At 39.8% G+C, this 11647-nt stretch overlaps 2 protein-coding genes and 2 long non-coding RNA genes across 4 annotated transcripts in view; 1 reads left to right on the top strand and 3 right to left on the bottom strand.

Moving 5' to 3' along the window:
- Positions 1–11647, bottom strand: part of LOC134751181 (uncharacterized) — a 456797-nt gene that overhangs the window by 321947 nt on the left and 123203 nt on the right. The window lies entirely within an intron of this gene.
- On the top strand, positions 520–7167 carry LOC134751126 (trypsin-7-like). Its single transcript, XM_063686483.1, has 8 exons — positions 520–614; positions 2091–2198; positions 2786–3056; positions 3785–4061; positions 4724–4812; positions 5402–5465; positions 5898–6055; positions 7085–7167. The coding sequence occupies exons 1-8, from the start codon at positions 524–526 to the stop codon at positions 7122–7124; spliced, it is 1098 nt and encodes a 365-aa protein (XP_063542553.1). The 5' UTR covers positions 520–523; the 3' UTR covers positions 7125–7167.
- Positions 3299–3614, bottom strand: LOC134751128 (uncharacterized). Its single transcript, XR_010128608.1, has 2 exons — positions 3480–3614; positions 3299–3420 (listed from the first exon to the last, which is right to left on the bottom strand). It is a non-coding gene; the product is annotated as an uncharacterized LOC134751128 (long non-coding RNA).
- Positions 7133–11576, bottom strand: LOC134751127 (V-type proton ATPase subunit G). The gene is made up of 4 exons (XM_063686484.1): positions 11416–11576; positions 9901–10001; positions 8770–8868; positions 7133–7614 (listed from the first exon to the last, which is right to left on the bottom strand). The coding sequence occupies exons 1-4, from the start codon at positions 11495–11497 to the stop codon at positions 7543–7545; spliced, it is 354 nt and encodes a 117-aa protein (XP_063542554.1). The 5' UTR covers positions 11498–11576; the 3' UTR covers positions 7133–7542.

Raw genomic sequence — 11647 nt, forward strand, 5'->3', positions numbered from 1 at the left:
TCTCTCCCTGTCGTGAAGCCCATCATTACCGCGCCCATCATAACCGCGCCCATCATCAGGACCCCCATCATCGCCGCGCCCGTCTACCGCTCCCCCATTATAGCGCCCCTCGGCCTAACCGGGCTTGGACACGGCGGTCACGGCTGGCACTGATAAGTGACGAAATCTCTCAATATTGAAACGATATTGCTTTCTTGAGCCTGTTACTGTATTGGCAAATATAATCTTGTTTTTATTGCTTCGTTTTATTGAGTGCAGTCAAGATTGAAGCGTGGTGAGCAAGGTTAGTGTAGATTTTAAATGGATTATTCCGATTTAGATATTTAAATTAGGCTAAGAACTAAGTTCATTTCATGTTGACGTCTTTATGAAGTTTTTATGGTGTATTGCCATGTGTCCCCACCAGGCACAGATGGTATTAGGTGCATTCATATGAATCATTCCCATTTTTCCCCAAACCATTTCAACCAGATTACACACACACAGGCCAGGTACACAGATGATGTTATATTTAAGGTACAAAATGGCGGTTCAGATCAAGATGGCGCTGATGTTCTTGCTGGCGGGGCGTGCGATCTGCGGCCACGATGAAGACAATATGGACGACGATGACCGTACGTTACGAATTTAGAAAATAATTCGTGTATCTCCATCTTTGTCTAGTGTCTCTCCAATTATGAACGGATAAAGATCCAAGATCTTGTCATTTAAACGTTTGTAGAGTACCTAGCCCCCATTTGTGTATCGTGCGATAAATTTCAAACGTTGTCCGGTTCTTTCACAGAAAATAGTTTCATAGAATGTAATGTTTCGCAGAATTTTCATTTCATATAAACTTATTTTTCAAAAACCATTAACTTTTTAAACACAGCTAAAAGGTCATTGTGTAGAACTCATTAGGTCTAACAGAAAAGTAGGTTAGGTTAGGTTGGAACTGCGACTCTTTGTGAAAGAATATGTTGAATATTGAAACATTTTATGAAACAATTTCTGCAAAACAAGGTACAACCATTTCAAACACAGTCTTCTATAATATATGTATATTTACTCGCTCTACGCGTAGCACAACTCGCCAGTGGTGGCTCCGGGATTTTGATTTATGCTTTAGAAGGGGCTTGAGCTTCATTCAACACTGTAGTCGTCAATTAGTCCACTTGTCACTGTAAATGCGACAGGTACATCCAGCAGCAATAGTTGCTAAGCGGGCGAGGTGTTCAAAATGATCTTGACGCGACTTTATTGTTTAGAGAATAAGATAGCGTCAAGGTAATTTTGAACACCTCGCCCGCTTAGCAACTTCTGCTGCAGGTGACTACATTCTGGCCTACTGTGAACATTTGCATATGTCGGAGGATATAAAGCCAAACAATTAAAAACTGTATATAAAACCAGTATACTTGTATAATCATTCCGGTTATATTCAATATAGGTAAGTACTTCCAAAAAAAATAATAGAGGAGGTTATCAATTCGGCTATAAATTTGTGTAGTGCCCATAGTTACACTCTATTGCAATGAGAACGAGGCGCTTTATACAGTTTTCATAAATAGTGACCTATTTTAATTTTTCTTGAGTGTAGTGATATAGTTCGCAATTTGTAGGTGAAAAACTATTTCGCACTTCCTTCCTTCCTTGAATTTTAATAACGGACTCGTTAAATTCTGGTTAAGTTCTAATTAAATTATCATAATTGAATAGTCATGAACGGTATGAATGATAATAGGGTTATGATGAAGAACTAAGGTCGAAATAGAATGGATCCTGGCTGTTTGTAAGTCTGGTATGTCGGTTCCCTAACATAGGTACCATTTATTACCTTCACACTATTTATTAGGTACCTCAGGAGCTATTAACACATACAGGCTGCTCCAAATTAAAAAAATCGTAATTTGTTAATTTCTTCGTAACCGCTACACCGGTTGTTATGACACTTGGTATACTGATTCTAAATACCCTAATGCATATGTACATTTCGGCTTTGTCCATTGGCTAAGGACATCCTGTATACAGTTAACTTAAAAAACCGTTGCAGTCGCGATATGGTTGTATTGCAGCTTGGATTTTACAGATTCTTTATTATCGTGTTTTAGTGGATCCACAAGTGTTGTCGCGTCGTGAATGGCAATACGAGGGTATTCCCGTTGAGGTGATGGCAAGTAAAATCGAGTCGAAGGAATCTGAACTCTCCAGTGAGAGCAGTGAGTATACATACCATTTACAAGGCTGCCGTTTAACTGAGCAAGGGAGGATCGAGCTTTAGGGTCAGGGGTTGGGGCCACACGGTTATATTCTAGTTTTCTAGTCTAGTTATTTTTTCGCAAATAAAACTACCTATGAAACTTATTTATCGTGACCCAGCCTAGGGCTGGATCCGCCTATGCCACTGAGATGAGAGGAGGTTGTAATCCAGCAAAGCGGAAGAGTACCAATGCTATTGGTTGATTCCCGCACATCTTCTCTCCTCTCATCTCCACTCATCATTCTGCTCCGTAGAAAGGCAGCCTAACACAATGGAGTGCGCAAAAATGTAACATGATCCTATTGTTCTACTTAAAAATAAGATTGTGTCAAACATTTCCTGCGCTCGTACCACAATTATTTCGGGTACCTGATTCTTACGTTTGACAGCAACCAAGAATTCACATCAAAAATTGTGCGATCTATTTTTGTTAGCCCTACTATTTAAAGGGTCGACCATACCGCTGCTCAAAATACGCTATAAGCAGCGTAAACGCCGTGACATGATAGCTGAATTTACGTTGCTTCAACTGCTTTAAAACTACAGAGTCACCACCAGCAACCCGAACGACGGCACTGGAGTTGTCAACCACCACTAGCACAACCGAAATAGCGACAACAACCACTACAACAACAACAGAAGGCGCCATAATCCCCCCGCTGCACCCGCGCTACCGACGCATCTACAACTCGGATGAGACGGCCAGAATAGAGGAACACCCATATCTGGCCGCTGTTCTCATGAACAACCAATTGTGGTGTGGCGGAGCAATTATCAGCTCTGATCTCGTGCTTACGGCGGCGCACTGTCTGCAACTGTAAGTGAATCCTTTTAATTTAGCACAAGTTTTAGACTGCCCTGCCGATTAATTGAGCTCACGAATCTCACGATTGATCACGATATCCGGTTCGAAGGACCATTGTCGGGTGGGTTATACAGGTTATACTCACGACAGTACCCATACTAAAACCAATATTTTGGCGGCCGGAATGTTCAAAATTGAATAGTTAATTACAATGAACAAATACAAACAAACAAATAAATAAATATATGTATTTATTTATTTACAGCACATTATTACACAAATTGACTAAGTCCCACGGTAAGCTCAATAAAACTTGTGTTGTGGGTACTTAGACAACGATATATATAATATATAAATACTTAAAAATATGTAATGACTTAGGCTAGTCCTGTAAAATTGCATTTTGTTTTAAATAAATTGAAATTGATTAAATACAAAGAAAACACCCATGACTCAGGTACAAATATCTGTGCTCATCACACATATAAATGCCCTTACCGGGATTCGAACCCAGGACCATCGGCTTCACAGGCAGGGTCACTACCCACTAGGCCAGACCGGTCGTCAAATTGACATGCACTGTATCTTACTATGATCAGGGGCGACGTTATTACGGTCCGAGTGACCTCGCGCCCCAATGGTTTATGCATGAGTCGGCCACAGGACTCGCAAAATGTACCTTGCCCACATTAAATTATGGTCTTGCGCCGCCACTGACTATGATCTCAATGTTATTCCAGCCAATACAACAATCGCTTCTTCCGAGAGTATGTCAAGATGCTGACCGTCCGCATCGGCTCCAGCAACGCCACGGCTGGCGGCGAGGTCCTACGGGTCGACGAGATCTTCTTCCATCCGAACTACAAGCCAGATACTTTAGCCTTCAACTATGCTGTCATCAGGTTGCATAAGAACATCACGTTCTCGGCGCTGAACGTGTCCAAGATCGAGTATTCGAAGAGGAAGGATGTGACCATTGATAAGACGATTACATTCTTGGGATGGGGATCGGTGCTGGTAAGATAACTTTTAAACTTTTTGTACAAACTCGTTTTGTCAATCCGAAAGGACCTAACTATATAGGTACATCTATTTTCCTTTATCTATGAAATACTACAAATACTACAATTGTAATGAGAAAGCTAGGATCATATATTTCTGGTCCTGGTGGTAGGCATTCTTAAAAGTAAATTTAAATTTATTCTAAGCTTAATAGCATCGATCGCAGACGTTTCTGCTTGTTAAAAATTAATTTAGAATGGGTAGCACATCGTAACTGGTGAATTTCCAATATCACTTGGAACTCCGGTGGCCGTTTAAGAAGTGTAACACTCTTACGGTAGATGTCGCTAGGGTCCCCTAGACCCATATAGTGGGAAGATTTGCTGACTATGGATGAGGTCTTGGTGGCTCAGTTGGCAGAGCGCTGGAGTATCGATCCAGAGGCCGTGAGTTCAAGTCTCACCCAAGGCAGTAATTTTTCCACTTTTAAATTTATTCTAAGCTTAATAGCATCGATCGCAGACGTTTCTGCTTGTTAAAAATTAATTTATTCTTAAAAGTATTAAAATAAAAGCATTTCATAAGCAACACTGGCTCTAGAGCTCTCTATTATTCGTATTTTGGTGACATTGGTTTGGTTTACTTAGGTAGGTGGTTATATTGCATTTTTTTTTCAGGGAATGGGCGACAAAGGTGGAGCAGTGCTTCTTCAGAAAGTAGATCTTCCCATCTATGACAAGGCAGATTGTGTCGACGTTTACGGAAAGTAAGCAGAGTACTCGTCTACCTGTCTCCAACTCTACAAGGGCGTCGCCAGGGGGCGTAGGGCGGGGAGCTGCCCCGGCTGCCCCTAACTGGAGACGATATACCACATAAAGACCGTGCGCGTTGTAGGTTCTGCCATATCGCCAATAATCAAGGGGCTCATGTGGTACCGCCTACAGCTCATGCACATTTCCTATACAATGTATGCAATGTATGCAAGGTGCCCGTTTCTCAAAAGCTTGTAGCTTGTAATACAAGTGGAAGTCCCTTTCTAACAAAAGCTGTCAAAAAGTGACATCCGCTTATTACAAGTTACAAGCTTTTGAGAAACGGGCCCTACATTAGGCCTTCGACGATATGCACTTCGCCCCCCTCTCCCTAGTCCATACGCTGCGCCTTTGCTTGTCTCTTTTGTGCTTTAGTACAGAAAACTTAAGTAACGTGCTTTTACAACATGCTTGAGCGTAATTCCTTGTCGAATCGGAACGGATTTTTACAGATTCGTACCTTATATAACTACACTATGACACTATATTATGGCTCACTATGCAAAACAAAAACCCTAAGCATTAAAATTCACTGTTTTACAGGGAATTGGTGTCGGTTAGCACCTTCTGCGCTGGCTTTATCAGCAAGATCAAGAATGTTTGTAACGTAAGTAATATACGTTTGAGAAAACGAAACAGCAGGTAAGTGAAATTATTACTCTCGACTGGGATTTTCAGACTGGATCCGAATATGCAGGTCTAGTGTCTACTAACAGTACTAACCCAAGTAGTCATCTACATAATATATAGTGTCGCCAATCGTTGGTTAAATTACAGCTCTTACATTTGTAAATGATGTAAATCAGTTAGTAATGTAAAAGTGAGACAACATATGAGACTAAATTCACGAAATGTCACACGAAACTCTGTACCTAGTACAGCTATAGGTACTATGGATTTTACGTCAAATCAACGTACTAGTCTTCTACCGTCTCGTCTTGGGCCTCAGATCATTCTCCCGTCTATATACTTTACAATAAGATTCACGAATACTGAGTTAACAGAGACCAGTACCTGACTTGTGACCTGTCTGTTGCAGCACGACGCCGGCGGGCCCGCCATCATGGACGGGGAGCTGATCGGCATCCTGTCGTTCTCAGCCAAGCGCTGCGACGAGGCCGACAAGCCCGCGGTGTTCGCCAGCACGGGCGCCGCCGCGGACTGGCTGGATAGCATCCCGACCATTCGGCGAAAGAGGTAATATATTAGGAGTGTTGGTAAATTTTACATGTAACTAATACTTACGGCAGTAAGACAGGGACTTAATGAAATTACATACATACATATATGTCTCTGTTTGACCCAATGGTTGACTGGTAGAGAATGCCTTTTGGCATTAAGTCCGGCATTTGTAAATTTTTCTTTGTTTGTGCAATAAAGTTTGAGTAAAACTAGACGGCAGTAAGACAGGGACTTAATGAAATTACATACATACATATATGTCTCTGTTTGACCCAATGGTTGACTGGTAGAGAATGCCTTTTGGCATTACGTCCGGCATTTGTAAATTTTTCTTTGTTTGTGCAATAAAGTTTGAGTAAAACTAGACGGCAGTAAGACAGGGACTTAATGAAATTACATACATACATATATGTCTCTGTTTGACCCAATGGTTGACTGGTAGAGAATGCCTTTTGGCATTAAGTCCGCCATTTGTAATTTTTTCTTTGTTTGTGCAATAAAGTTTGAGTAAAACTAGACATGAGACAGGGTACAAGTAAATAGATGTTACTTATATGTGAGATCTTTACTATATCGACGGTGGAAATTTCAAATGTCGTAAGAGACATATGGCCGTATGTCCCTTACGACATTTGAAATTTCCCCACCGTCGATATCTACCTACTTATCTTACTTGAGACCCATACTTCATGACAAAAAGTCGTTTTTGACGCTGTATACATGGCAACTGATCCGTTCTTGACGACCTAGTTACTTGGTTGAATTACCTCTTTTCCAGACCGCACCAATCTACAACACAAGTCACATTTCCAGAAAGAGCAACTTAATTTGAACCTTAAATCGGAATGCTAAAGTTGAAATTCTATTCGCGCTACCACTATGTATATACTGTACTATGAAAAAGGGATATACAGTCAGCAGCAGAAACCTTAGGTTGTTAGTTAGAGAATAAGAGCGTGTGCAGGTCATTTTGAACACCTGACCCGCTCAGCTAGTTCTGATGCTGACTGTAGTATAAATTTGATATTTGTTCCTCTTTTACAGCGACGAGCTCGTCCACGGCTGGATGAACGACATGCAATGAAACAATAATAAACGTAAATCAATATATTTGCTCTAATACTGTACAGGCCAGTTTCCATTCCACTACACAAAAATCAAAAATCCATTTATTTAAACATTATATATTTCTAAATAACATACAACATTGAACATACATGGGAAGTTCGTAGCGGATCTCCGAATATATTTCATGGAATGATATCGAGCTGATTCCAAACACTAAACTTCAATATTTTAAAATACGTAAACCCAAGCGTTGTATATACAGCGGCGGCCATTTTGACGCTTTAAATTTCAAGATGGCGGCTGACGTGACAGCTGTCAGATTAGATAAGATGACGGCTATCTGTGACAGCTATTAGGGAAATGGCGGGTAACTGGTTGGCGCTCGCGCAGTAATAATAATTTATGCGATAATTTAACGTCGAACGGCTAGCCTATTACTTAGCGCGGTAGTTGACGTGCAGCTCTGGCTTAATGTCGTACACCAGGCTTAGGATATCTTGGATTACCTGGAAATAAAACATTGATGATGAGCATGCGGATCATTGAAATATACTGAAGAACATTGAAAATTGGACTTTTTTTAGGGAAGTTTTAAGGCAGTGTGACCCAGTATGATTGCTGTTGTGTTAAAAAATATAAAGTAAACATATAGTAGAAGATCCCAAGTACGTACGACCGACCTTCACTGATCTGTTAACTGAAAATTATATATTATCAAATGAAATATGTTCCTGAACATATACCAATAGGGTTACCGTAAAAAATATGTTCATGGCAACATTAGAACCTAGTTTATTTATTAGGGCTTTAAGATTGTTAATTTCTAGTACATTTATGAATCGTTATTTAACGAGGGCGTAAATGTATACTTTTTGAATAAGGAATGTACAGTTCTAACAACCCCAAACACAATTAGGTTGCGTTGATTCAACACAGAATTCCAATGGCTACCTCCTGTCTCCATCATCAGATCAGCTCGATGGTACCATAATATTGCATTGTCACCCGACTACCATATGTGTGCAAATTTTCAGCTTCTTTGAAAACTGGGAAGTGACTCAAATTTAACTTGCAAGATTTGACTCATACAAACATAGTTACATAGGTACAATTTACACACATTGCAAGTTAAATAAAAGCTTGTAATAAATAATAAATATTATAGACAATTCTTACACAGATTGACTAAGTCCCACGGTAAGCCCAAGGAGGCTTGTGTTATGGGAAATCAGACAACGATATATCATCATCTGAGGCACTACACTACAGCCGCGGGTGGGCCTTAGCCTGGTCAAGCAAATCTCTCCAGTCCGATCTATTTGTGGCTTTCGTTCTCCAACTTTTAACTCCTAACCATCTGAGCTTGGGCCTGCCTTTACCTCTGCGGCCCTCCGGTTGACCTTCTAGAAGGCGTTTGGGTACTCTGTCCTCATCCATTTGTAACATGATACAACGATATATATAATGTATAAATACTTAAATACATAGAAAACACCCATGACTCAGGAACAAATATCTGTGCTCATCACACAAATAAATGCCTTTACCGGGATTCGAACCCAGGACCATCAGCTTCACATGCAGGGTCACTACCCCCAGACCGATCGTCAAATTGTATTGTAATAAATGTAAAGAAAGGGTATAGGGCACTGAGTACTGACCGCATCCTGCTGGGTCTTGACCATCTTGTTCATCTCGTCGATCTTGACTCGGGTCTCGGCATCGATCTTGGCGGCCACTCCCTCTCGGGTGCCCATGTGCTAAAACAATAAACATGTGAAGTCGATTTTATTTTATCTTGCAGTTAAAGACCTGACATATGTGTGTCTTAGTTAAAGTTCTGTTATAGTCTGCATCTTCTCAAATGATTTTTTCGCCAAAGACCCTAACCTGTTAAACAAAAGCCTTTGCTCCTTTTGTGCTTGCGCGTGCCCGTTGTTGGTGAGCGCGTGGCCATTGCTGGTGAGCGCATGCCACTCGCTGATACACAATGGTCACGCGCTCACCAACAATGGGCACGCGCAAGTCAAAAGGAACAAAGGCTTTTGTTTAACAGATTAGGGTCTTTGGCGAAAAAATCATTTGAGAAGATGCGGACTTTACAAGGGGTTTTCAATGTTACAGCTGCAAAGAAAATGTCTTAATCTTAATTCTATATTGAGTACCTACCAAGCTTTGTTGAAAATCTTTGGAATGCTTATTGGGATTGGGATTGGCCCTTAGGCCTTAGCGAATGTAGGTAAAGCAGTAACTGCTGAGTCGGAACCATTGCATGGCTTAGGTATGTAATGTTATGTTGCTCTCTTCTATAATATCCAGACTCTGGCACCCGAAATAATGAACATTTGCAATTTTTAGGCTTCAGTATAATACCCAAAGGGTAAAACGGGACCCTATTACTAAGACTCTAATATCCGTCTGTATGTCTGTCACTAGGCTGTATGTCATGAACAATATAATCTTACACCAGTTTCCAATGTTTGACTGTATATTTTTATCAAAGTTTTTATTACCAACTGCATGAGCCTAAAGACAATAAGTAAAAGTTTCTTTGGCCGCCTCTTTTGTCACCCCTGTAATGAGATCTATAGTAATAGTGTAGTATTACCTACACTACTACATTATTTTAAAGTATAGATTGCACATCATCCTGGCCTTGTTTGATAGTGGCAAATGGCGATGCCTGGATGATGTTACAACTACCTATGTTAGTAGTTCTGATAAATGTCATCTCACTCCTCAGTGCATGTCGTAGTAAATAAAAGATTATACAATAAGGCGATGTTCCTCACCTTGGCCTCAAACTCTTTGAACTGCCTCTCCCGTTCCTGCCTGTACTTTTCCACCTCATCCTGGGCCTCATCCTTGGCTTGCTTTAGGCGTTTCGCTTTTCCTGTAAACAATCATGAAATGTCAGAATCAAATGTGGTAAAACCACTTTGGCACATAATAAATTATTGGTTCCAAACCCAATGGTGATAAATGTCCATATAGAGTAACATAATGCAATTCCTAAAATATCAGTTGTCTATAATATGAAAAACTTTCTCAAATCTACAAAACATCAGTCAGTAGAAACCAGTTCCCAAAACAATAATTTGGTTCAAAGAACCCATCTTCTGAAATGATCAACGGAGTTAATATAAGTAAGCACTTATTGCAAGGTTATATATATTCACCTAAACTTGCTATTTGTGAAAAACCCATCTGTTGTAAGAAATTTAAATGGAGAGAGACATTTTATAAAAACCTGTAGAATTGTACATCAAAGCAAGTAAAAAAGACTAAGAACAAATTAATTCCAGGCCTGGGCACTAGAGGCCTTGCTCCACCTTGCTCACTTTTTCCTTCGTATGTATGACATTTACTTTGGAGTTAAAAAGCCTTCTACTTATATTACAGGCATTTTAGAAAGTTCAAAACATGTTTTCCTGTGACATTATGCAATGTCTAGTTATAGTGCTTTGAGATTACGGTCTTCAAATAAAACTATCACCTAAGTTTTTTTTTTTTATGTGATAGCAAACGAGCAGACAAGCCGCCTGATGGGATAATAAATGATGTAGGTATCATTACATAAATGCGATTTAAGAAACTTGCACATTTGATTTGCTTGTAGGATCTCAGTTATATGAAATGAAATACAGTGTAAACTCTACGAGCGACTAGCGACATTCAAGGGACTGGATGTTTTTTGAAGTTATAGTTTTCTTTTATATAGACAGAAATTAATATTAAAGTAAAGCAACTATAGCCAACAAAAGTCGATATTATAGGAAGTAATCGTTATATATCGAGTGACATGGAGTTTACACTATATCCATACAATTATCCTGCATGACAAGAGATTTCTAAAGATAGAGTTAATTATTGTTCTTCAGCAAATAGTATTCATGGCATAATGATTCTTACATTATGATATTAAGATTTGAAATGGGATTTACAAAGTAAAATCGAACAAGGGGGGTCTAAATTGTTCAAAAAAGTATTATATTTTATTTCTGGACTATTTTAGTAAATTGAGCATTCTGGGGACAAGTAAATCGTTATCTAGCAGTACTATTACTCAGGGTCATGTTACTAGAATCTTGATAAACTTGATGCTAAACGAAATCATGTGATCAAATCTAATACAACGATCCAAAAACCTCGTAAGGATACCAATTTAGGCACATTTATTGTCCTAAACACCAGTAATTAGTAACAAGACTGTAGATATAGGTATCTATACATACTAAGGCGGAGACGCAGAGCTCAACCCCAAATACGTAGTAAAATTAGACAATATGAGTAATAATTTGACTTACGCTTTCTCGCCTCTGAGACTTTCTCGGCCGCCCTCTTCTCAGCAGCCAACAATTGCTGGATCCCCTGGGTTTGACTCGCCATTTCTGCCGATACACAAAAACTATGTCAAGTAAGAATCAAGACCAAGATGAGAATCAATAGGCGCAGTACGGAGATGTGACGAAAGTCATATGATTACTTTAGTTACACCATGTTGTCACGATTGGCGCTGTCAGCGACTCGTGCTTCGTA

The sequence above is a fragment of the Cydia strobilella genome, chromosome 21 (genome assembly GCF_947568885.1).
Source record: "Cydia strobilella chromosome 21, ilCydStro3.1, whole genome shotgun sequence".
Taxonomy (NCBI): domain Eukaryota; kingdom Metazoa; phylum Arthropoda; class Insecta; order Lepidoptera; family Tortricidae; genus Cydia; species Cydia strobilella.

What these genes read in the sequence shown, in the direction of transcription:
- LOC134751126 (XM_063686483.1), top strand. Translation starts at nt 524, where the DNA reads ATGGCGGTTCAGATCAAGATGGCGCTGATGTTCTTGCTGGCGGGGCGT. An exon ending in TGTGTCGACGTTTACGGAAA is followed by an intron (nt 4,813 to 5,401) that starts GTAAGCAGAGTA and finishes ACTGTTTTACAG; the next exon opens with GGAATTGGTGTCGGTTAGCA. An exon ending in AGATCAAGAATGTTTGTAAC is followed by an intron (nt 5,466 to 5,897) that starts GTAAGTAATATA and finishes TGTCTGTTGCAG; the next exon opens with CACGACGCCGGCGGGCCCGC.
- LOC134751127 (XM_063686484.1), bottom strand. Translation starts at nt 11,497, where the DNA reads ATGGCGAGTCAAACCCAGGGGATCCAGCAATTGTTGGCTGCTGAGAAG. An exon ending in TCAAAGAGTTTGAGGCCAAG is followed by an intron (nt 8,869 to 9,900) that starts GTGAGGAACATC and finishes TTATTGTTTTAG; the next exon opens with CACATGGGCACCCGAGAGGG. An exon ending in TCAAGACCCAGCAGGATGCG is followed by an intron (nt 7,615 to 8,769) that starts GTCAGTACTCAG and finishes TTTTATTTCCAG; the next exon opens with GTAATCCAAGATATCCTAAG.